This window comes from Azolla caroliniana, unplaced genomic scaffold, assembly GCF_043228905.1.
Source record: "Azolla caroliniana isolate FFs.n. ecotype wild unplaced genomic scaffold, voAzoCaro1.0.p SCAF_6, whole genome shotgun sequence".
In the NCBI taxonomy this organism is placed as follows: Eukaryota; Viridiplantae; Streptophyta; class Polypodiopsida; order Salviniales; family Salviniaceae; genus Azolla; species Azolla caroliniana.
Window position 1 is genome coordinate 6,069,391 of NW_028230441.1, and position 25,737 is coordinate 6,095,127.

The following is a 25,737-nucleotide window of genomic DNA, read 5'->3' on the forward strand; positions in this document are numbered from 1 at the left end:
CCCATTCACAGTTATTATTCTGAGAAGATGGCCCCGGATCATCCACGTTGAACGGACGGACCCGGTGACGGACGTTAACGTCGCAATGACGGCGAGCCAACACTCCGTCGCATTCTCCGTCTTCTTCTTCTTCGCCGCCGTCCTTCTGCTCTGCGCCTCTCTCCCGCCGCCGTCAATGGCCGGCGCCACAGACGGCGCTCCACGGCGTGGGGGCTGGAGTGTACGCGTGAAGCTCCACCGGATCACCTCCACCCCAACGTCGAAGGCCGTCAGGGATAGCGGCGCGCTGGACAGGCCTAGCGGCGACACAGGCTCCTCCGGTGGGGTGATGGAGGCGCTGAAGGGAGCAAGAGCGAGAGACAGCCACCGAATGGAAGGCATGGTAAGGAAGCAGATGAACAGAGCTCGACAGGTCATATTCAACACGTCAGGTAGCAGTGCAAGGTCTGCACATAGCTCGACGGAAGCAGATGATGAACGGGGCGATCACAGCCACCGCCACGATGAAGCGAATGTGATGAGGAGCCGCATTCGGTCGGGAGAGAGTTCCGGCATCGGTCAATATCTCGTGGATCTAAGCCTCGGATCGCCGCCGCAACGTCTATCCTTCATTCTGGACACAGGTAGCGACCTCACATGGGTGAAATGCGCAGGCGACATGAAGCAAAGCAGGCTGGCAAGCAAAGGCGAGTTCCATTCTTCTGAATCTTCGTCTGCTTCTGTTTCTGTTTCTGCTTCTGCGTCGCCGCCTTCTTCTCCTGATACAGGAGCGTTCGTGGCGGGGCTTTCATCCAGTTACAGGGCGGTGTCGTGCGTCTCGCCGTGGTGTTGGCTGGTTCCGCCGCCTCTGTGGTGGTCGTGCGACTCGGGAGCGCCGGGGAGCTGCGAGTACGAGTACGAGTACGCGGACGGGTCGAGCACAGTGGGGAATCTTGCAGAGGAGGTGGTCACTCTGAGCAGCGATGGCGATGGCGATGGCGAAGGAGGAGGCGCGTTGGGGGTTAGGGTTAGGGTTAGGGTTGCCGATATAGTGTTGGGGTGTGCGTTACATGAGGCAGGCCAAAGCTTGAATGTAGGGGGGTCATCGGGAGTGTTGGGATTGGGGCGGGGTCTGCTCTCCTTCCCGTCCCAACTGCCGCCGCCGCCCATTGGAGACAAAGACAACAACAATCACCACTCCTTCCAACGTTTCTCCTACTGCTTCATGGATTTCTTCCACCCCACCAATTCTACTACTACTACTACTACTACTGCTACCCACGGAAGCTACCTTCAATTCGGCCTGCCACCGCCAGCCCCATCATTTACACTGCATTACACACCCCTCCTCACCAACCCTGTCATGGAAGGCTTGAGCTATTACTACGTGGGTGTCCACAACGTGACCGTGTCCGGCCACCCCGTCCCCGACATAGACGAGCGCGTTTGGTCCATGGACGAACTCGGCCACGGCGGCACCATCATCGACACAGGAACCACCCTCACTTACTTGCCTCGCCCTGCCTATCAGCCCATCTTGGAGGAGATCATAGCCGCCTTGCTCTCCCTAGGCTTGGAGCTAACCAATGTGCCGGAGGAGGAGGATGGGTTCGGGTCCGAGGCTTGCTTTAATTCGAGTGCTTCGCCGGCTTGGGTGCTGCGCCTACCAAAGCTCGGGATTTGCTTCAAAGGTGCCGATGCTTGCTTCGAGCCTCCGCCCGAGAATTATTTCCTTGAGGCGGCGGTCAACGTCCGTTGCCTCGGCATTCTGCCTGTCGAGTCACCTTTCGGAATGGCCGTGCTCGGAAACCTCTTCCAACAAAATTTCCTCATTGAAATGGACACCCATGCCATGAGAATGGGTTTCTCCCCTGCCCATTGCATCCTCACTTAATCTTTAACAAAATGAAACAAATATCAACGGAAACAAAAAAAGAAAGACAAACGAGGACATTTTGCCTTTTGTGTATTATTTGTTTGAAGTTAAAAGGCCAAGAGGTGGAAGTTTGGAACATCGTGAAACATATGGTGGTTGTGTCTTTGTTGTAACTTGTGGTCTTAGAATTTGGAGAATTGCTTAGAAAAGGTGAATTTTGTATACTTGTTCCCTTGTAATTTTTGAATGATGCTTATAGAAAAAGTGTGACTCATTCACTTTGCAAGGTGTATTTTTTATACGTTTCTCACCAAGATGAGTTCTTGTGATCTTCAACAAGTTCCCTTCTTTGATACACTTTGTCAGGGCCCCAAATAATTGATGGTCATTATCTCTATAATACTGCGTGTGTGTCGATGGGCAATAAGATTGCCTTGTTGTTAATCTCATTGCCAATTGGCATCCTAACAAGTAATCTCATATTTGAGTCTTCAGCCCATCAATATTTTTTGCCTATCCAATGTTATTTCTTTGCCATATTATTTAAAATGTTTGTGCCAAATTGGTTGATTCCTCCAAAACTCTATTGGCTTGATTTTCATCTAGGTTCATCCTAATTACTAGTACAAGTTTAGTTGTGTATATACACATTCATCAACAATTTTATGCTATCTCCATTGGCTAAGAGTTCTATTTATATATGTTCATGAATATGTCAAATTTATCAGTGGGTATGGTGTACTATGTGATGTAAAGCTCAATGAAGAGGTTATATTATTACGCGGTTATAATTTTATGGCAGATTTGGGTAGGATCACCCTTCAGTTTAAATTGTAAGAGAAATTACATTGTGGTTAATATTGCTTCAAATTTGCTTGGAGATTATTCACATGTACCAATACCACCAATGCATTAAGGCTATGGGATAAAAGTCCTAGGAATCATAAAAGGAGGGTTTATTTGTTGTTAACATATTGAAGGGTAAACCATGTATGATAAAAAAAAGTTCCATGTTCGGTTGTGTGTTAGTGACATAGGGAAAAACTTGGTCTTGGTGTCATTCACCTAGCAATATACAATTTACATCAATGTTTTGCAACACTACCTACATATTGTTGTTGAAGTATCCCTTACGTTCTTACGTTCTAGAAAATACATTTTAAGTTTTTTGAAAAATAATAAGTCCATGGTAAAACCCACACATAAAATTGGTGTGGCTAGAGATAATGAGAAAAAACTCAATGTTGTGAACCGGTAGTCATCTTGGTCATTATATGTAAAATATCTTCATCTTGGCCATTATATGTAAAATATTATTTGGAAATGTATCTAGCCAATGATTATTTTGTTGCTATATTCATTCATAGCTTGTGTACATATTAGAGTATCACACTCTTAAGAGGAAGGAAGAAACCCATTTGATTTTTCAATAGACGCCCAATGATGACATACCTATGAGATTCCAACTTCTAGGGATAGAGGAATTTGGACCCCGTGACTAAGGTCACTAGAGCCTAAATTTGGCATGTCTATCAATTCCATCGTACCCACACATCAACTCTATCCTTTATATCTTTATCATTGCAATATCTCACATACGTTGATATAGTAAATGATGTACTTTTGTTTATTGTTGTACACTTCCTTTATAAACAACTAATGGACACAAATGTTGATGTTTGTTCAAATGATAATTTTTTTGTACCAAGGTACCAATGATGACATGATACACAGAAAAATAAAACTTTTGACAATAAATGGTCTCCTACTTCTCATTGAATAAAAATACACTTTACATTTGTGCAGCTTGACTTGTAGTGTGAATCTAACTATGATTTATGTACATGAATTTTTGTTGGTTCTACTCAACCATTATATACAAAGAGAGTAGACTATTATGATAGGGAAGACTCAAAGTTAGCATCCCAAGCATGAATAGTGTGGACATCATGATCTTATTGAATTTGTTGATCATTATTAGCAACATTTTCAATTGCAATGGCAACAAAGGGGCATGGCCAAGCAAGAAAATTAGGGACATCATTTCCGGGCATCACGACCGTAAACATGCTCATGCTTTGATCATCGATCTGTTCCACCAATACATTAATTCAAATAGTTAGGAGGATGGATTTACATAGATCAACTCAATTAGTTAGCCTTAATGCCATATGGTGTTTTCCATATAGAAAGACCTTACTTTACCTCGTGTTTCTCTACATTATGAACTAAGAGAGGAACCATATATCTAACAAGATGCAATTGTGTTGGAGGGATGATTGAGTTCAACGTTATTGTGAGCATCTATCTGTGAATTGAAGGGGAACATGGCGCTTCTAGTTACCTTCTTATCATGGAGGCTTGACTTATGTTGAGACTGTGATTATGGCTCTTGTTAGCAAAGCATGTGCGATCCTCACAGAACCCAAGGTAGACTCACATCAATCCTCTATGGTATGGGACATTGAGGAGGTTTGTGTCTGTTTGATGACGTTACTAGGGGTGCACTTCCTCTCATGTTTCCCTAGAATGCTCAACATTACGAGCATTTGTGCATGTATTTAGATGTGATTGGAGATAAGGGATTACTAGCCCATAAGATCTCATTTTTCCTCATGTTTCTTTTGAGTTTCTTTAGGTGATAAAAGAATGCTTATGTAGATGCAATGGGGAGATCGACCCCATGTCTAGGCCACACCTAATCAATTATGTGGAGCTTGATACAAGGAAGCTCATTATATAACACTTGGTATGCTCATTGTGAGAATCATACCATCCAACAAATTGTCCATTAAAAAATTCTTACAAACTTTTCATTAAAGATGGAAAGTAGAGGTATGAGTAGATGACCTTAATGTTACTATCAAATAGTTCATGTAATTTGCGAGCATGGGAGGAGGTGGAGGCATTTTGTATGTATGTTGCTAGAAAGTCAATTGTGGAGGCGTCGTGTGTTCTTATATACACTCGATGATGTTCTTCCATTGAAATGTTAGAGGATGGGTTAATATGAGTTGTAGTAGTACTATAAGTGTTTGTACATGTAGACATCATTTTCCGGCAATGGTAGCATAGAGATATGCAAAAAGAGAGTGTTGCGCTAATGACTAAGAAGAGAGCTACGCCCACAGTAAAGTTGAGATGAGGTGTTGAATAACTAGTTACATAGTTCCCCATATAACTGCCTAGTGTAACCCCCTCTCTCTTTGTATCACACTCTCTCAATGCTCTTTCTCTCGTTGATTTCTCCACTCTCTTATATTTATACATACATGTTTACAATACTTGCTTGCACCCTCATATTGTCTCGAATCTAACACTATTCATTTATTAGTATTGTTACATTAGAGATTGCCAAGGGGACAACTTCCCTTCTATAGCCATGAACAAGTCATTATTACTATTACTATACTAGATGGGAAAAGATATCCCCCCTATTCTCATAACCTTTGGTTCATACGAGCCTTCACTTTTTTTTTGTTCCATTTAAACCTTTCCCTCTCCTTTTCCCAACCCCCTCTAATGTATAAAGTTAAGTGATTTGATGTCCCTTGTCCCCGCCTTCCTTTTTTTGTGGGTGTTGCATTTGTTCATAGGCATATCCAAAAAAGATATGTGACTTCATTTTAAAGGAGATTAACAGTAAAACCAAATAGAGCCTCTAAATGCTATCAATATTGTCTTTTGTATAGAGTCCGCTCCTTTTCTGCCCTTGTAATCATGAACGAATACTTCTCACAGTTCGATCTCATCATATCCAACACAATTTCGTTCCCCTACATTGAATATAATTATTCTTTGCTGCCCTCCTTTAAAGATTAATACATCAAGTGGTAAGCTCTACATTAAAAATTAGTAAATAAAATGATGCTTTCTGATTTAAAGATATTCAAGTCTAACAAGATGTTTTTCAAACATATTTATGCACGAGCGCGATATTGAAGCTAAATGATGAAGCATATGTTCAAAGGAAAAATAGGAAGAAGTGGGATGCATATTAATGGGAAATGAAGTGGTAAGCTCTCCATTAAAAATTAGTAAATAAAATGATCTTGCTGATTTAAAGATATTGAAGTCTAACAAGATGTTTTTCGATCACATTTATGGACGAGGGATGTATGGAAGCCAAATGGTGAAGCACGTGTTCAAAGGAAAAATAGGAAGAAAAGGGATGCATATGAATGGGAGATGGGGGGGTTACTTTGAAATATGTATACAAATATATCGTATGAGTTTAATAGAAGATAATTTTAGAAATGCCATTATACATATTTATTTTACATGCAAAGTGAGCATGTATTTACACATGGAAGAGAAAGTGTATATTATATAATTCACTCAAAATGTACTGAAAGATGATTTAAAACTATGCCTTATGCAATAGGGAGGTTCCAAGGGTTTACAGGAACGAGGGATGTTTGAAAATAGAAATAGAGGCAATGGAGGTTAAACACGCACATGGTGCAAGCATTAAGGACCAATTGTGGTGACCTCTAACAAGTGAACATGCCAATGCTTATTTATTAACATGATGTTGAGTTATAGAACCATTAGGTGGAAATTGGTCATTAATAGCATAATAAAGTTGATGAAGCATCTTGAATGGGGGAAGATAATGGCATGGTAAAATATAAGTAACAATGAATATAGGGTGGTGGTATTTGGCCATTGATGGTTGTTTGTGTTGTTTGATGAGTGTTTGTCAAGAACATTGTTCATCCGTGACAGTGTGCTTGGTTAAGATGTTTGATAATATTTTCTTAAAAGATATTGTATCTTGGAACACCGTGATCGATGGCTTTGTACATAATGGATACAATTGTAGAGCTTTGGAATTATTGGAAAGGTTGGAGAAAGAGAGCATAATGCTTCAACTAGATGAATTTGGGAATGCTTTGTTGACATGTATGCCAAATGTGATGATTTGGAAAAAGCTCGTCTAGTGTTTGATGAACTTCCTAGTCAAGATTTAGCCTCATGGAATTGGATATGCATGCCAAATGTGGTCAAGTAGAAAAAGCATAGAAAGTGCTCAAGGGGCTTCCGGTTTGGGATGTGGCTTCTTGGTATGCACTAATTTTAGGATATTATATATGTTTTTATTTGATATGTATGTAAAAAATGGTATCTTAACACAAGCACAAGTAACACAAGCACAAGAACTGTTTGACAAACATCCAATCCAAAGTGTAGGTTTGTGGATTGTATATATCTGGATATGTTGAACATGAACATGATGATGAAGATTGATTTGTTTCGAGCATATGCAAATTCATGGTATGTCTCATCTATAACTTAATGTGGGCAAATTTCTCTCTGACATATAGATTTTGGCAATACATTAGTAGATATGTATGCTAAATGTAGGTCACTTGCCGAGCCATAGGTAGTATTTAACATGCTTTCAGTCCAAGAACATGTCTCTTGGAATGCACTGATTGCAAGAGATGTTGAGAATGGGAAATTTGAGGAAGTGCTCAATCAAGTCTATCAAATGAAGGATTCATGGCTAGCCATTGTCTTACACAAGATGGGCTTGGGAAGGATAATCGCTTCCTTTCCATCTATTTTGTATTTTGTAGCAGATATGTCTTTTAAAACTAATGGAAGGATATGTTTTTTTTGAAAAAAAGAAAAAGAAAAAGAAGAGTTGTGCAAGTAAGTTATCTTCGATTAACTTATCTTTATGGTATTCTTCTTTTCCCTGTATCTCAAAGAGCCACCCCTCCCTTTTCCCAAAGTAATTCAGAAAACTTTCGTATTCTCAAGGAAATACGTCCCTTCCAGCTCAACTACATAGGTACAAAAGGATTTACCTACGTAGCTTTGTTCAAAAGGATTTTAAGTCAACCCCAACCCACTTTCACAACTCTTCTAATTGATACTTGTGAATGGTCATGTTCCCCATGGAAAAACATTGACTATGATCCTATTCATCTATATGTTGGGAAAACAGGTCCCTCCGGATGGGAAGAGTACGAATAAGATGGGATCAATGGGTAATTCGGCCGCGGTCGAAAACGAAAATAGATTATATAACCGATTCGGGAGACTATACTTGTAAATACTCTAAATGTGCCCTATGTGGGCTATATCTATAAATAGCCCAAGAGTTAGATAAGTATAAAGATAACTAGGGCAAACTTTATGTAAGTGAGTCGAGTTGTCTTGTTCGGAGTGTAGCAGGGAGTAACCGAGTGTTGTGCCTGTGTGTGAGGTCGTTGCCTCCATAGCTAGAAAAGACGAAGTGTGTGAGTGTGAGTGAGACATTGTAAGTGCCTATGTTGTAACTGCGAGTCGGCGAAGTAAATGAACTCAGGTCGGTGCCCGTGTGTTAGTGTCGTTGTACATCTTTCTTATAGCAATTTGTTTGGTGTATGTGGCACCCGTGGTTTTTACCCTATTTGGGGTTTTCCACGATATATCTTGTGCACCCCTTTTCGTTGTGTTTTTTCTTTCGATTCCACTTGATTTCCTATTCCGCATTCGACTTGGTTGTGGCCAAGTTCCTATTTTTCTTACATTATATGATGGAGTTTAATACTTATGGATGTTATTATGAAGACATAGATTGAGAAGAGCACTCGTGATTGACTTTCTTTCAAGTTTATTTTTATTTTTATTTCCACCACAGTCGATTTATATAAATGTGCATCAAATGTTGACATTAGCTTAGGGATGGACCATGGTGAGATGAGTTGAACTCCTCATTTGAGGAGTGTGTTAATGAACTTTGCTCTTCTTGAGCCATTTTTTTCTTCTAAAAATTTTGGTTCTCACTTGATAAAAAAATTCCTTGATTGAATTGTTTCACATCATGTTTAATTTGTACATAATAAATCTTTTAGAGAGGTGACTTTATGCAAGTAGTGGATCATGTTAACACATGAGAGACACCATACATATTATGAAACACTCCACCATCTCCATATAATTGTGTAATATGGTGCTAAGCACATAGTTGTAAAAGATGATTCTATATACTTGGGTGTTGATTTATAATATCTTATGTTCCTATGGTATAACCCGTTTCTTTTCTTCATCACTATACTCTATTAACATGTTTATTGCTTCGTCAACATTTGTGCCCAAAATAATGAAAACATACCTTAAATGTGTCATCACTTGCACAAACCCCCTAACAAAATATTAAAAAGAGTGTTGTTAGCATTTTCATCCTATCTGTCTAAATGTCTTCATTATAGATGAAAAATTGTTGAACCTTGTTGCTTTTATTTGTTTTCAGTTCATAGAGGTTTATACTTTGTCACGTTTCCATGTGTTCACACAACATTAAAGGAAAATAATATGATAGGAGAATCAACATTATGTGCACAAAAGACATCTAAAACCATGTCCCTAAGAGATATATAATTTCATATTTGATTGTTGTTTCATAGGAAACACATTTGATCTCCTATGCTTTCAATTATAAATATATGCTAGGCATTGTGGCAAGATCAATTGCCAGCTTCCTCATTCAATGGATCTCTCTATTCTACCTTCTTTGATCTCTGTGAAATTCGCAATAAGAAACCTTGCTTGAAGAGTGAACATGTAAATACTTAAACTTTTTTGTATTTTAAATTTTGAATCAATTTTGTACATTGTGATCTTAGTAACCAACAATGCAAGAGAAAAAATTTCATTAGTTGCACAATTGCTAATATTTGGGCCTTGATCTACGTTTTGTAGGTATAACCATAACGAGGATAAACAAATTCTTTTCCCTTAAAAGGGTAATAATTTTTTTTTTCCAATTTATTATGCCCAAAGTTGGACACGCCACAACCCAAATGTCTTTAGCCATCACGCATGTGCGGAATTTATGTTTTGACATTCACCTTATATTTTTATACAAAAACATGTCCTAAGAGAAATTTGTTGGCGTTTAAAGCCACCACAAGAGGCAACACACCCACCATAGCCTACCAAAGAAACACTTTTGCACAAAATGGAAAATGAGATTGATATCTTGCATCAAACACTTCAAACTATCATCACATACATGAGTAAATAGACCATGTAAGTGGTACCATCACCATTAATCAAGCTTCATCTTCGAACAGACTACGATAGAAGTCATTGGTGTGCATTGTGAGTCTCTCCCTCTCCCACTCTCTTCAACTTTTACTATCTTTGGAGATGATAGTACAATGTTTAATTGTTAATGCATATGTTGCTCTTGATGAACAAGTGAGGTCACTTTCTATCAATTGGTAATACCCTGGTGGTATGTATAAACAATGTATAAGAATGTGCTCTCTCTCTCTCTCTCTCTATGGGTGAAAACATGCAATTGTATTAATAAATGTGTGTGAAAAACAATATTTACAATGGGTGTCACAATGGACCATGGTCACCCACTACTACACGAGTAGTGGAACATGTTTAAGTGCCAATTGACAAGAAGAACACTCCAATGAGGAAAGAATTTCCTGCTCCAAAAATTGTCACATTAGTACCTCCTTCAACTTTCGTAGATATGCTTTGACTGCATGCCTACCATCAAACACAAAAGCATTGTGCATATCCTAACCATGACACAATCCCCAATACCTCATAAATAGGAAAACAATTTCCATCTCTAACTTTTTTTTCCCAAAAAAACACTACTTCACTAGTTAGCAAACAAAATACATCATAGACCAACAAATTTCAGCAACCCTCACACTAGCCTTCTCACCAAAGTGGTCATAGTCCCCACCTCATTTTCAACAAAAGTATCCCACAACTCCTATAACCTAGTAATTAACTTGTACCATATCTATACATATTTACAACACCTGGTCACTAATGGAAGCCATCGGCGGAAACAACCATCGGGGTGCTTGGTAGTTCCATTTAGGCCCTGATGATGATCTGCCCACCATAGGAGAATTACCCCATTTCAGTAGGAACTTTGACTGAGCTCTTTCAGTTGCATTAGATTCCCCTTGAATCGAGTCGTACCATCCCCGCAAACAAGATACCAGCTCAAACCAGATATTTAACAACACGTCACCGCTAAGGAGCTTTTGCTGTTGAAAAACAAACTTACAACGCCTAGTCCAAATATGCCAGACTGATAAACAAGCCACCATCATCCATATCTCTTCAAAAAATTCTGAGTTAGTGCCAAGTCAAACTCCAACACGTTGAAACACCTTGCCACCCTGGACTATAAATCCATGATCGTGGGGGTTTAACTATTCAGCCCAGCCTTCCCCTATTAACTTCAACCCTTGTAAGGATCCACATACAACTCTCCCATTCATACTGCATGCTACCACTATCTTGAGACTTCTACCCCAAATGCTAATAGCCTCTCCGCAATTCCAAAAATAGTGAGGGATTGATTCCAAAGAGTGTCCACATATCTTACAACTAGCCTCACCACCACGACACCTCGACCACTCCCCCACTGGTACCGCTTTATGACTAAGAAGCCACAACCAAAGCTTTATTTTTTCTAGCATATCGAATGCCCATAGTCTCCTCCAAAACGACTTCAACAAGTCATCATATATGCCTTTATCCCTCCACCTATTGCGAGTTAGAGTAGCACCCATTGATTTGGAGCCAATGATTTGCCGTCCTAGCTTAGTACTGTACTTGAAAAACCTTTCCAGTTTGTCCGTTCCCGGTTTTTGCCACCACACCTCTAATGAATCCCAATCCAAATCACATACGAGCTTGTAGTTAACTATCCATTTCCAGCTTCCCTAGGTCCGGGTTTACTTGCCACTTCTTACCTTCCAACACTTCCACCCACACTGCCAACCACTGGCCATTGTCTGACAAAGCACTTAGGTTGCCCCACAAACGATACTCATTAGATGGGCACCTGCCATGGATAATTTGTGCATCACCCTCACCTACAAACCACCCAAACCAGGACCCCTCTTCTTCATTCAGCCTAGCTAGACCATCAATGACCTTATCTATCAAAGGGGTCACCTTTTCCAGCCTGCAAGTAAACCTAGTACTACCAACCAGACCCTCCCTTGTCTTCCTTTTGAAAACCTCCTAGTCTCTTACTGAACTAACATTGTACCCTAGCATTTGCCCCCATGGCAAGTATTTTTTCTGCCCAAGCATCATACCGTCATCGCTTCTAATCCTAGGGTTCCAAAATAGTGGTTGTCAGAGCTATTCCTCCATCGTTTTTGGCTGCATTAAGACCAACCCCTCTCTTAAACTTGACCAAGCCCTCATTATGGTGCGGGTCACCCTATCCTCCATGCTAGTCAGTTCTTTTATCTTTAGACTTGGACTAAACAACCACCACTTCTTTGCCTTCCAAGGGCCGCCATTCCTTGGATACCAGAGTTCAGCTCTGTCCCTAAGAAGCAACTTCCACAATTCTGGTCCAGGTTGGAAACTTCGCACCAGGAGCTTACCGAGTAAAGCCTTACTTTGGTGAATCAGATTCACCAGCCCAAGTCCACCCTAATTTTTGGCCTTGATCAAACAACTACAGGCCACTTTAACTAACACTGTCTCATGGTCTCTACCCGACCAAAGGAACCCTCTCACCATGGTCTTAATGTTTTTGATGCAATCTTTGTCTAACATCCAGCATACCAACGAGTGCCACATGGTGGCCAACAAAATGTGGTTTACCACAACTACTGTACCTGCAAGGGAAAGCTTTACTGATGCCCATAACCGAAGCTTTTTTCTGATTTTGTCAAGTTCACTTGCCCAAGTTGCTGATTTTTCTAAATCTCAACTCCCACCAAAAAGGCCAAATATTTAACAGCCATTCCATTAGGGACCCATTAAAAATCAGCATTAGGGCGCCAAAGCGGCCTTGGGTTTGGACTTACCCAAAAACCTCTACTTTTGTTCCAATTAATTTTCCAACCTGATGGTTTACAAAACAACTCAATCCGTTTTTTGGCATGCTGTAAATTAGCATCATTGCCTTACAGATAGAGCATAGTGTCACTTGCATACATGGAGTCCAACAAGTCCTTGCAGGCATGTGGGACAACTAATTCCCGTATTCCTGCATCTGGTGTATTTAAAAAGAATGAGAATGCCTTTGAAATAAATAAATAAAGATAGGGGGCCAACAGGCATCCCTGCCTTACAGACCTGCATAATGGAATTGATGGGCCCCACTGCCCTAACATCAACACCCTACTCAAGCTTCCTTTGTAAAGGGCCAACATAGTTGATATTCGTTTTGAGGGTAGGCCCAACTGCTCCATGACTTCGTCTAAAAAAGGCCATTGTACTATGTCATATGCCTTCTCGAAGTTAAGCATGAGACATGAAATATGTTGATTGGTTTTCTTTGCCAAGGCAATCGCCTCCCCAAAGGTCAACACATGATCAATTATGCATCTATTTTCCATGAATCCTGTTTGTCCAACATTAAATAGCGCATGCAAGTGGGGTTTGACCCTCTTGGCCAGAATATTAGCAAAAATCTTACAAATTGTGTTGAGCAACGTAATCGGTCTCCATTGCCTCACATCCATTAGTATACCATGTACCTTAGGAATTAGAAATATCAGCCCCTCTTTAAAATGCTCAGGTAAGCACCCAACATCACATGACTCATTTAGACCAACAACTAAGTCAACCTTAACATCTCCTCTTCCAAGAGTGGCCTTGACAACTTAGCTTGTGCAACCTCTGAAATTCTTGGTTGCATTCCCTCCAGTGCAAGTTTTGCTAGTGAAGGTTGGCCGGGGAGAATATAACTATATGAGAGTAGCCCACTATAGTGAGTTGTGATTGCCTCCATGATCTCTGATACATCCTCTGACAATGAACCATCCTCCTTAATCAGCTTAGGATTGTAGCTACCGTTTGTTCTCGGTTTTTTATACTTAAAAAATTGTTGGTTCACCTTGTCCCCATTCATGCTCCACCATGTTGCTGAACTCCTGAATACCATTTTATCTCTAGACACAATCAACCGATGTAGTGTTTCTTTAGCAACCTCAAGACCTGATCTCAACCATTGACACTTTGGATTATTTTCCCATATACTCCTTATCTTCCTTCCCACCTCTGCATCCTCAAAAAGTTTATTGCTAATCCTCAAGTTGCAATCCCTATTTTTCCTCCTCTGATTGACTAACGCAATCTTAACCGGCATAGGACCTCGGGTGTACATGCTACTACCTCTTCAACAATAGTTTAGCTTGTATCATGTGCAAGGTCCTCCTCTTCTTGCAACACTTCAACACGATTTCTCAAATCTACAGGAGATTTATCTGTGTTTACTTCTCGTTGCAAGCCATTTTTGTGTCCCAAAACACAAGTCCAGCCATTTGCACTAGTGTTCGCCTTCTCAGCCCCATTGAGGGTACTTGATCTTGTCACCCTTGTTGTCTCTTGCTTAGCTAACGGCCTCGTAACATTCTCCCCCCTTACATTACTATTAATCTTCCTTGGACATTCCTTAGCAATGTGGCCATTTTTTTTTACAATAGAAACATTGGCCAGGTAGACCCTCATATTCCACTTCCACATCTATCAATCTTGCCTCCACATCATGCACCCTAATTATAGAGGGGAGTGTGGACAAACTTTACACAAGCACCCTAATCTTAGGAGAGTCTCTGATTTTGTCTACCATGGTTGCCTTTGAAGGACAAACTGTGCCAATCTTCTCCCCAATATTTTGCATCAAAGGATATAAGTGTTGTGGCAGATTAGAAAATACCATATATATCACCATGGGATTACCTAACAATCGACAACGGTTCGGTTTGAACTGAACCAAACCCCGGCTTAACGGCTTCAACGGTTCAGTTCGGTTCAATTCAAGTTTGGGTTTTTTTAACAGTTCGGTTTGGTTTCAACAATCAAAAACCATGGTTCAACGTTTTTTTATTTTTTATTACTTTTTAAAAGAAATTCAAAATTTTAATTTTAATTTTTTAAACAATCTTTTCATTTTTAGACCTTATTCTCACATTTAGGAACATCTTTAAAATTTGACCTAAGTTGAAAACCGAAACCGAACCACGAAACCACGGTTTTTACGGTTTAATGGTTTGAAAAATTTTCAACGGTTCGGTTCAATTCAGGTTTCAAAAAATTTAAACAGTTCGGTTTGGACCCTCTCAAACCAAACCGTTGCCGATTGTTAGGATTACCAATTTTCTTAGCCTCATCCATAACATTGAAATTAGCATGCCACTCCAACAAAAGAGCTCTTCCATATTTGAGCTCTACACATTTCATATTGATAATTTGTGATACATCACTCCCTTTGACCACTTCAATGTGAAAGACATTTCGTCCCATATTATTCGCATTCTTTATCTATGGGACATTATCCATTAAAGTTACCTGTAGCATGTCACAAACCATACCTCTATTAGGCCTACCACCAAGTAGCTTACAAATGAACGAACACTTCTTTAATATTTTGATCTCGACATTTAGGATTGCATCCAATACCTCAAAAGCCTCCATCATTTTCAAATCCTTATCATGATCTCCTCTCAGGTATGCATTATGTGCCTGACCACATTCTTGCAAAAGATTTTCCACTTGCAACGTGTACTCTGTGGCCTCCCTCTCCACAATAGCCAGCCCTTGAGGTGACCCTCCCTGTGGTCCCTGCTGCCGCTCTTCTACTCCCTCTCCGTCCATATGCCATAATGCAAGGTTGGAATGACCTCCCCCAACTTCTTACTTCCGGACATCTACTTTCCAAACATCTGATTCTCCCCACACTTGCGAATCCTCACTGCCATCAACTGTGAAGATGGTTGCGGCCGTATTGCTGGCGGGAGCCCTAATCTCCTTTTCCATCCATCCCCTCTTAGCTATCATATGCGGCAATTCCTTACATATCCTATACACTCCTCCGTTAATATGTTTCCCTACGTCTTTCCATGCGTCACTTGCTTCCTTGTGTTCCAAAATCCCAACTTGTTGCTTCTCCCGATCCTTAATCATCCTTTGTAGTGCATACCTTGACTCCACCCACCGCACGGCCGACACCCTTGCCGCCGATACTTTAATTGATGCCATTGATGCTTTACTACCCTCAGATGGTTCCTTTGCCAACATGTTCTTTTGTAGCCCGTTGCCCTTTGTCTCCCTTGCCCTCTAATGCCCTACTAGTAACCTTACACCCTAATCAAAGAGATGTACCTAACACTTTAGGAGTAGGGAAACTTAGCAATGATGTGGTTCATAAGAGGTGCTCTGTGTAGCCGTAAACCACTCCATCGCTTCCTGTGACATTCATTCACATTAAGAAAAAGGAATAAGCCGCGTTCGGGGCCCTCCCTGCAACCCTAAACCCCGCTATCACTTAGATGCAAGTTGTGTTTTTCTTCGAAATGTCACATTCTTAATTTACCTTGGATCTAACTTCTTTCACAATACAACTTGCATTTCTAATTTTGGGTCGACCTGCGATAAAACTTGCTAAATTTGAGAATTTTAACTCCAAGTTTGAAATCAATCAACCTTTGTATGAAACAATGAGTACTATCTTCCATTTGAACAATGCAAAAAAAGCAATTGCCTATCACTATTCCATGTTGCTTTAGAGGTAATCCCAAAGGTAGGCAAAGCACCAATCAAAACTTTTCAAATGAAGAGCTTTGCTAATGGCAATTTAGAATGCCAACTACGTTTTAAGTCTGCTACCATCCATGATCAAAGTTACGTATTTTCCATTCTTGTTCAGCCTTAGATGACATCCATTGAAGAGACTCAATGGAACAATGATACAAGAGATTAACAATCACTTGTAAAAACGATGTCTAACCTTATAAACACCAATCAATCCATTGTTGCTCTTTTGTTTGTAAAGGTAAAGGACCTTGCATCAATACAATATTTCGTAGTGACTGTTGCCAAAATCCATAATTGGGTAGTACGTGTAATAATTGGCGGGCTTCAATAAACTCCAAAATTCTTTGAGATGGAGCATCAACTCTATCTCCAACCTCTTTGAACCCCAAATGAAACAAGTGATTAAACTGCGAGCACAATCTCTCCTTTCCAGGCCAACATAAAACCTAGAAGACACAAATAACTCTACTAAATTATGGGTTCCATACAAATAATGCGAGAGCTTTTCTTTCCATGAGACAACGAAGTGTTGAACACATGAAGAGCACGGAATCCTAAGTGAAATGCATCCATTTAATAATTACCACCATGAAGCCTTAATCGTTGTTCTCCCATATGTTAAACCCTTTCTCTCAAAGAAATATTGAATAATAGATATCTATGGTTGTGAGTTTGAACACATGTCTTGTAATAATGAAAATCTGCAAGCCATCATATGTATGGTAAGTCCAATATTACAGCTTCCCCCAAGCACTTAGGGGTTGTTAGATGATTCCACACAACCCATGTGATTCCCGTCTTATCCCTCTTCCTCCACAAATATTGAAGAGGTTGCAAAATTGAATGCAAAACCTTCTTTGTCCATGGCAACAATGGCAAGTAAAATAATATCGTGGGTTCTATAATATATTGTACAACCTTCAAGCATACATGGAATGGCCAAGATTGCGACTTCCAATACATAAACTTATCCCTTAACTTACTAGAAATCCATTCAATTAATTGACAATTCGTAACTTTCATTGCCAAGTTTGTAAAAGAAGAAGGTTTTGAAGAAGTTAGTATTGGGAATATCGATATCATGCTTTTATTATATGCAGATGTTGTAGTGTTTTTTGCAAATACTTTATGAGATCCACAAAAACTTATGAAGGTATTGGAAAATTTTTGCATGCATACTAAATTAAGTGTCAATAACTCGAAAAAAAATTTATACTTCTGAAGTGCCAAAAAAAAGATCAACCATGTATTATGTACAATAATGAACCATTTGAATGTGTAGAAAGCTTCAAATATCTTGGGCTTGAAGTTCCTCCAAATCATAGATAGACCAAATGTGCTACACACCACTTATAGGTGGGAAAGAGAGCATATTATGCATTTCAGAAAACATGCAAAAATAGAGATATTAAGTGTTGGGCCCTCAATAAATACATTTTCGACACTAGTGCTTCTCTACAGTGATAACATCCCTAAATCTACTTGGCAAGAGTTTGAAAATGTCCAAAAACATTTTCGTACAAAGTTTCTTCAAGTTAAGAAACAAATGCCATATACCCTCCTCCTTGAGACGGGATCCCTTCCCATTGAGATCATGGCCATGGAAAGGGTTGTTGAATATATACTTAACATTAAAAAAAGCTCTTCATATCGACTTTCTAGAATAACATGGGGTCCAAGCAAAAGATCCAAAAGACAAATAAAAGCAAATTTTTGTGTTATGGTTGGATGCAAGATATGGAAAAACGGTTTGGTAGATGGGATGCAACACTCTTGCTTCATGCTGCATCACTAGTTTCCTCTGTAAATGAGGCTGTTTTGTAACATCAATGTATCATTACATAGGACAAAGGTGGAGGCTCACGCTTCACACATTATACTACTACATATGTTGCACCTAACTACAAACACCATATTCTTTGCAAAATAGGGAAGTTGTACACATTGATACAAGTTAGAGACCATCCCGTTGTCTGCCATTCGAACCATTGCTTCCATGTGGCTTAGCTCACATGCATTGCGATGTCAAACGGGGCATTGGGGCACGATTGATGAGAGTGACCGACTATGCATACTTTGCCCTAAACAAGTTCAAGAGTTTGAGTATCACACTTCGATGCAATGTTCTGCTTTAGATAATATTTGACCATCGCTCACAACCACAATGTGCACTCTCGATTCCAACATTCATTGGTAAAGCTCTTGAACGTTGAGAGTCGCTAATCACTTTCACATGTATCACGTGAAATGTAATATTTTTGGTCTCATGGGTCATAATTGATGTTCGAAGATGATAATGGAATCTAGGGAAAAGTACTAGGATACCCCTGGAAAGTTCGTCTATTTACCAGAATGCCCCTGGAAGTTCCAAATTTACCAAACTACCCCTATGTCCAAAAAAATACACTTTATAAAGTAATTATACATTGGAATCCGCAAGCCCTATTTACCAGAACACCCTTAAACCTAAACTTATTTACCATAATGCCATTATATACCTATTTTGACCAATTTATACCACTTTTATTTTTCAAAATACATCATAAATCAAACTAAATTATCAAAATTAAATTATATATAAAAAATTTCAATTGAAAGGTCACCTTAAAATCCACTTCTATGAATTTACACTGAGTTATACTGGTTTAATCCCATAAAACCAAAATTTGTGATTGAAGTGACCAAAATTTAATCTTAAAACCAAAACATTTGATCGCACACCAAATTTTACCATTGGGATGCCATTTTGAAGCCAAAATCCATGAATTTGCGGATTCACAAACAATTTTGATAACATGTAATTATTACATTTCAATAATTAATTTTGGTTTGCGAGTGTAAAATCATGAAATTCGGTTTAAGATGGCATTTTAATAGCAAAATGTTATGTGAGATTTCGTTTAAAATGACATTTTGGCCACAAATTGTTTGTGAATTCGCAAATTCATGGAATTTGGCTTCAAAATGGCATCCCAATGGTAAAATTTGGTGTGCGATCAAATGTTTTGGTTTTAAGATTAAATTTTGGTCACTTCAATCACAAATTTGGTTTTATGGGATTAAGCTAGTATAACTCGATGTAAATTCATAGAATTTGATTTTAAGGTGACCTTTCAATTGAATTTTTTTATATATAATTTAATTTTGATAATTTAGTTTGATTTATGATGTATTTTGAAAAATAAAAGTGGTATAAATAGGTCAAAATAGATATATAGTGGCATTATGGTAAATAAGTTTAGGTTTAAGGGTATTCTGGTAAATAGGGCTTGTAGATTTGAGTGTATAATTACTTTATAAAGTGTATTTTTTTGGACATAGGGATAGTTTAGTAAATTTGGAATTTCCAGGGGCATTCTGGTAAATAGACGAACTCCCAGGGGTATCCTGGTACTTTTCCTTAGAATCTATCTATCTATCTCTCCATGCGGCCCCGTCCGTCTCATAGATCACAATCAGTTCTCCATTAGACGTTAAAAAGATATGTGTGTGTGTGTGTGTTATTAATAATACAAAAGACACATCACACAATTAAAGCCTTTGAAGTGTTTGAAGGTCTGTTATTTTGGAACAAACAAAACTTTTACTTGATGGATCGCTTGGATTGGTTGGAATGCCAGCCATGGCTTCTCGCATGGGAAACACAGTCTCCAGAAGTAATAGACTGGCTCTTCCATGGCTTTGCCTCCTTCTTTGTCTCTGCTCCGACCAGAAACCAAGAACTTGACACAGAAGACGCCCATGCCGATCAAGCAGCAGGTCATCTCTCAGAAGATGTGTCTCACCTCTTCTTCGCTGCTCTGTCATCTCCTCTCGATCCCGCTCAAATGGTAAAGCATCGAATCTCTCTCTCTCTCTCTCTCTCTCTCTATATATATATATATATATATATATATATATATTTATTTATTTATAATCATATACACTTCTTCGAACGTGGAATAACAATAGAGTTACCGAAATCCTCTACTTCTTTGTCTCAGAAATGAGCTCAAAATGGAATTGTTCTGTAATATTTGTACTTATGTATATATACATATATAGGTCCTTAAGCTGGGTGTAGTTCCTGCCGAGACTGGAGAAAATCGCAGGTAGCAATCTTCTGCTTCCTTTTTACCTATCTTTATGTGTGTGTATGAATGTGTATACACACTGGAATGAAACATCTTCCTCAGTATCGTTCTGTCTTGTCAGCAGTGCTCGGAAGCCAGAGAGAAATAGAGAGGCATTGATTTCTTTATTTATGTGCATTGTTTTAGGAATGTTGTGCTATCATTCGATGGATCAAGAAACTATTCTTTGGATATTAGACAGGTGAAATCCTTTACCTTACTCTTTACAATGAATATGGTTTAAAAAATTGTAATAGGAATCCATTGCTTAATATGTTTGTTTATTACATAGATATTGTCAATTACACAATGGGTCAGAGAGGAAGGGTGTAAGATATGTAGAGCCTCAAACAAGTTTACAACAAATGCAACCATGGGAGAATCTTGGTATATGTTTTATCCTCTTAGGTATTGTATTTCTGGTCAACTGTAATGGAAGTCTTATTTGGCTTAATTGAGCTTAAAGAAGGAAGAGGTAAATATATTCTGGTACATAGCAGCTTTTATAAGAGGGAGCAATACGGGCTTCGGGAATAAATAAAATAATGTATGAGGGTAAATTTTACTTGTATATATTTGTCCAACTTTGAAGTGCCCCGATGTTTTTGTCTATTTCCTCAGATGCCCGAAATGCCCGTAATATTTTGTTCTCTCCAAATGTTCTCGGTCAACCCCTATAAAAGCAATTTTATGTGAATACTTTCATCAAATCATTCCTGTTTTCTCTATTATATGTACTATTTAAGCAATTACTCATTGCTGTTCGCTCTTTTATATGTACTATCTAAGAAATTGTATGGTTAATTAATCCCCTTAGTCTTTTTATGTTTTAACGTTGGGCATTTGAGGAAATATTTGTACATAAATTAGGAGAATTTGAGAAATAAAGAAAATCCCAGGGTATCTTGGGGTTTTCCTTAATATACATCTTATAACTGGAATCTTTTTATGATTTGTTCAAACACAACTCATTAGCTTTGATATATTTCAACAGTAAATGCCAACTTCTGCCACCATGCTTGATAATTAGACTGAAACAACTCAATCTGATCATATACTCCAAGGAACAGCTGTTTAATGAGTATGCTTTTTCCTGTTTAAATATTTCATAGCCATAGTTCTTTTGTAATATGTTCTAAAGTATCTTCCATTGAAAACTTAGCACAATTTGACAAGAATTCTATTTCAGAGTAATGGACTTGCTTACTACGCTGCTGCAAGCAGAGAATGCTTCATCGATGAATTGTGGTAATGCGCTGCTGTTGGATTCTTGATGAAGGAACTACCTTTAAGTGTTTTCGGTAATGCCACTTTGAGTTTAATTTTGAACAGATTTGACAGAAAGAAAAGTGGTTACTTGCATGGAGAGTTTGCCTGAAGCCAGTTGTCTGGCCAGTGCCAGCGAGGCACTGCTACAGGAGTTCTTGATCAAGATAGATTGCATGTGTGAGTGTGCTGTTAAAGCTGTGGATGTTTGTGCGGCAGATGTAACGTGGATGAGTAGCCTACTTCATGTCATGGTAGTATTTAAGCGAACTATTTTGCTGTTATAGCAGTTTAACCATTTTTTGTAGGACATCTTGTTTACTCTTTTGGCCTTTTCAGTCTTCTTTATGTCTTGAAACTGCAATATTATGCCCAGGCTATTTAGATCCATTTTTTCTGATGCGTGCCATATTATCAAAATGTATATGACTATCTTTTTGCTTACACTTTATAAGCTTTGATTCATGACACAGGTGCTAGATCAATTTTGTAAGTATTTGTTGGCCTCATCGTGATTATAAATTGCATGCAATCTATCATCCCTCATCATGTGTTGGGACGACATTTTTTATGCCCAAATTAATATACATTTTATCTTATGCATGCCATATTATCAAAATATACATGACCGTTGTTTTCGTTACATGTTCGAAGGTGCGAGCTTTGATTCATGACACAGGTGCTAGATCAATTTTGTAAGTATTTGTTGACCTCATCGTGATTATAGATTACATGCAATCTATCATCCCTCATCATGTGTTGGGACGACATTTTTTATGCCCAAATTAATATACATTTTATCTTATGCATGCCATATTATCAAAATATACATGACCATTGTTTTCATTACATGTTAGAAGGTGCGAGCTTTGATTCATGACACAGGTGATAGCTCAGCTTTGATTCATGACACAGGTGCTAGATCAATTTTGTAAGTATTTGTTGGCCTCATCATGATTATAGATAGCATGCAATCTATCATCCCTTATCATGTGTTGGGAAGACATTTTTTATGCCCAAATTAATATACATTTTATCATATGCATGCCATATTATCAAAATATACATGACCGTTGTTTTCGTTACATGTTAGGTGTGAGCTTTGATTCATGACACAGGTGATAGCTACATTTAGCCTTATTATGAGTATAGATTGCATGCAATCAATCATCCCTTATAAATAAGCCGAAGTATGATTGCCCATGGTAATGGATTCTTAGTAGGTTGACAGAATCAGTGCAAGGCTATACAGAAAGACATGATACAACAGACCTGGCATAGTGATTCCTTTTTCTATTTTGAGGGTTAGCAGCAAACAACGAGGATCTCTCTTGCCAATTAAACAAAATTTGTGGAATCTCAATACACGTGTGCATAGCCCATCTGTAGGCTGGTTGAGGCTGGTTGCACACTAAATTAAAAAGGGGAAGAATATATTGTTGGAAGTCTTTAAAATTAGATGTAATCTAAAAGTTATTTGAGCCTTTTGGAATTGAGACTAAATTGTTGTAAACGATAGTTTTACCGTGGAAACCAAATATTAGCTCAATGAGATTCTGACGAAACAACCTATGTAAAATTATTTGTATTTCTCATTTATGCATTTGTAATGGTACAGAAACTATTTAAGGGGTATCATTTATGCAGATGTCTTATTATTTACTTTTTCTCTCTCAGGCCCAGAATGCAACTGATGGTAAGAATATCTCACTTCAGTTGAAGGCCCTTCAACGCCAGCTAGAATCTCGTTTAGAATTGTTGGAGGTGAGAGATAATTCACCAAAGTGATGTTTCTTTGCTAGAACAGTATCAAAGAAAAACTACTGAAAGTTGGAAGTGTGACATCCTGAATAACATCGTGTCTGATATTAGAGTGGATTGTTTCTCAACGGATGAACAAATCAGAGAGAGAGAGAGAGAGAGTGGGTGTGTTATTATGACTTACCTATGGTAGACTGAGTTGCGTTTGTTAGATTGGGTTTTTGCAAAATTTTCAAGACCACCCTTCAAGTTCTTTTTCAAGGGAATTCTCTACAATACCCCCCAAGAATAAATTATAAAAATAAAAACAAATTGCACTGTGCCTTCTTCTTCGTCAGTGTATATTTATTGTTGGAGGGTGGCAAATAATATGCCTTCTTCGTCTATGTATATTTATTTAGTACCAAAGTTACCACTGCAGAGTGTTCTCATAATTTTTGTAAATCATGAGCGATATTTTGAGAAAAACTGAGATAGGTAGTGATGTTTTTGGTATTTTTTCTGATAAAAAAGAGTAGGGAATGAGATCTCACAGAGATGTACGGGCTCTAAAACCATTATAATCTTGGTTAACAGGAAGACGAACGTAAATATATTGCAACTGTGTGGGGTGCAAGTTCTATACAGAATCCTGAAACGCGTGCAGTTGCTGTCGAAGCTCTGCGAGTCACAATAGAACAGGTGACTCTATTCTTCGCAGTTGTCTCATGTCTAGTGGTGGTGATTCTCTCTAATCTATGTTTGGTTTTTATGCATTAGAAAGAACAAATACGGGCTTCTATTCTGAGGATTGAACTGGTCAATGCAAGCACTGAACAATAAAATGTTGTTCTTAAAAATGAGTTAATTTGATAGCTTGTTCACCGGAGAGGGCTGCAGTGTTATAAAATTCTAGCACAATATTTGTAAAGAGGGCTCTGCTCTGCTTTAAGAAAATTTGTACTTATCTTTATGATCCACATGCTTACTAGACAACCCTCACTGTAGAGGTTGCCTTCGTTGCTAGTGATCTCTAATTTAGTAAATTATCCACTGTCATATTATGTCTTGATAAGCATTAGTGAGACATTTTTCTTAACGATGTGTATCTGGAAGCAATTTTCATATGATTATATGTTTTGCCGCCTGAACAGTTAATATATTGTGGAATGGTGTATTGATAAGTGATCTCACTATCATTGCAAGCAATAATTGCTGTTATGGCCTCTCATAGGGTCTTCTTAGTGATGAACTCAATGAAGGGTTGAGATTGCCAAGATTTTCACGAGTGAGATTAACTCAATATTACCCATCACCATTAATACAATAACCAAAAAGCAGAAACGTCCTTTTTGTAATATAATCCTAGACTATCTTGACCACATTCAATGCTGCTGAGTGAGAGTAGCGCAACGGATGGCATGTTGCACATCCTCTAGAAAGGGCTAATGATTCAGTTAATTTTGGCTTTGTAAAAGGTAGCTACCAATCAGATAGTGGATTACCTGCAGAAGAGGTTTGCTTTTGTATCACGTTCTATCAATTTAAAGTTCATGAGTTGGGGTGATTTCCTTGGTATCCTTTTTACACTGGAAATATTTCTTCTACTTTTGAGGTCCTGTGCAATTAATTGATTGATTTTGGAGTGATTCATAAAACACTGTACTAATTTTCCTTCAACAAACATCCACAGATAATCCTATTTTTTAGAGTGATTCATAAAACTATACTAATTTCCCTTGTACACATTCACATGGGAGACAGCAGTTCTGCAAACTGTGAAAGTAAATTGGGATTAATTTTTAGTGGTCTTGTTGTCTATTCTGAAGAATAACAATCAGCATAGCTTTCCCAGAGATGACCTCTACTATTTTAAATTTAGATTTTGAAGTGACAGAAAATTTAGCTAAAAAGCCATCCTGGTACAAATTCCAGGACTGAAAACTAAAACTGCGGTAAAACGTGAACCAGAGAACAAGTACATTTTTTGTTATCATCATGATGGAAGAGATAAACCATTACTGGAGCTTCGGAAGACGATGCAGACTTCACTGTTAGATTTCCAGTACTGGAAGTCTTCATTCTGCATGATTTTTTATTCAACAGTGCAGAGTGGATTCCTAAAACTGTCGATATATATGTATATGGGATAATTTGCACAGCTTGTGAATGGAATCCTTTTTCAAATTCTTTGGGATTTTCAGATCCATCTCTTGATGA

At 38.6% G+C, this 25,737-nt stretch overlaps 3 protein-coding genes across 6 annotated transcripts; 2 read left to right on the forward strand and 1 right to left on the reverse strand.

The window, feature by feature from the left end:
- Window positions 1-2,208, forward strand: LOC147862830 (aspartic proteinase nepenthesin-1-like). The gene has a single exon (XM_087320955.1). It carries the CDS (start codon window positions 86-88, stop codon window positions 1,871-1,873), a length of 1,788 nt encoding a protein of 595 aa, XP_087177081.1. The 5' UTR covers window positions 1-85; the 3' UTR covers window positions 1,874-2,208.
- Window positions 2,209-3,517: 1,309 nt separating this feature from the next.
- On the reverse strand, window positions 3,518-5,167 carry LOC147862831 (uncharacterized). Its single transcript, XM_087321406.1, has 2 exons — window positions 4,706-5,167; window positions 3,518-3,945 (listed from the first exon to the last, which is right to left on the reverse strand). Exons 1-2 carry the CDS (start codon window positions 5,123-5,125, stop codon window positions 3,811-3,813), a joined length of 555 nt encoding a protein of 184 aa, XP_087177532.1. The 5' UTR covers window positions 5,126-5,167; the 3' UTR covers window positions 3,518-3,810.
- Window positions 5,168-19,950: 14,783 nt separating this feature from the next.
- On the forward strand, window positions 19,951-24,617 carry LOC147862832 (uncharacterized). Of its 4 annotated transcripts, none has more exons than XM_087321920.1 (10): window positions 19,951-20,229; window positions 20,444-20,490; window positions 20,659-20,713; window positions 20,804-20,919; window positions 21,506-21,592; window positions 21,701-21,759; window positions 21,844-22,031; window positions 23,455-23,541; window positions 24,115-24,219; window positions 24,298-24,617. In XM_087321920.1, the coding sequence occupies exons 1-10, from the start codon at window positions 19,990-19,992 to the stop codon at window positions 24,358-24,360; spliced, it is 1,047 nt and encodes a 348-aa protein (XP_087178046.1). In that variant the 5' UTR covers window positions 19,951-19,989; the 3' UTR covers window positions 24,361-24,617. The 4 variants fall into 4 exon arrangements, with proteins under 4 accessions (XP_087178046.1, XP_087178047.1, XP_087178048.1 ...); XM_087321921.1 differs by having other exon boundaries at window positions 21,853-22,031; XM_087321922.1 differs by having other exon boundaries at window positions 20,804-20,898.
- The last annotated feature ends 1,120 nt before the right edge of the window (window positions 24,618-25,737 follow it).

Bases quoted from the DNA above. Each gene is read 5' to 3' on its own strand.
- LOC147862830 (XM_087320955.1), top strand. From the start codon at position 86: ATGACGGCGAGCCAACACTCCGTCGCATTCTCCGTCTTCTTCTTCTTC.
- LOC147862832 (XM_087321920.1), top strand. From the start codon at position 19,990: ATGGATCGCTTGGATTGGTTGGAATGCCAGCCATGGCTTCTCGCATGG. The intron at 23,542-24,114 runs GTGAGAGATAAT...CTTGGTTAACAG, and splicing joins CTCGTTTAGAATTGTTGGAG to GAAGACGAACGTAAATATAT. The intron at 24,220-24,297 runs GTGACTCTATTC...TTTATGCATTAG, and splicing joins TGCGAGTCACAATAGAACAG to AAAGAACAAATACGGGCTTC.
- LOC147862831 (XM_087321406.1), bottom strand. From the start codon at position 5,125: ATGTATAAATATAAGAGAGTGGAGAAATCAACGAGAGAAAGAGCATTG. The intron at 3,946-4,705 runs GTCATCTACTCA...TTGGTGGAACAG, and splicing joins TATTTGATAGTAACATTAAG to ATCGATGATCAAAGCATGAG.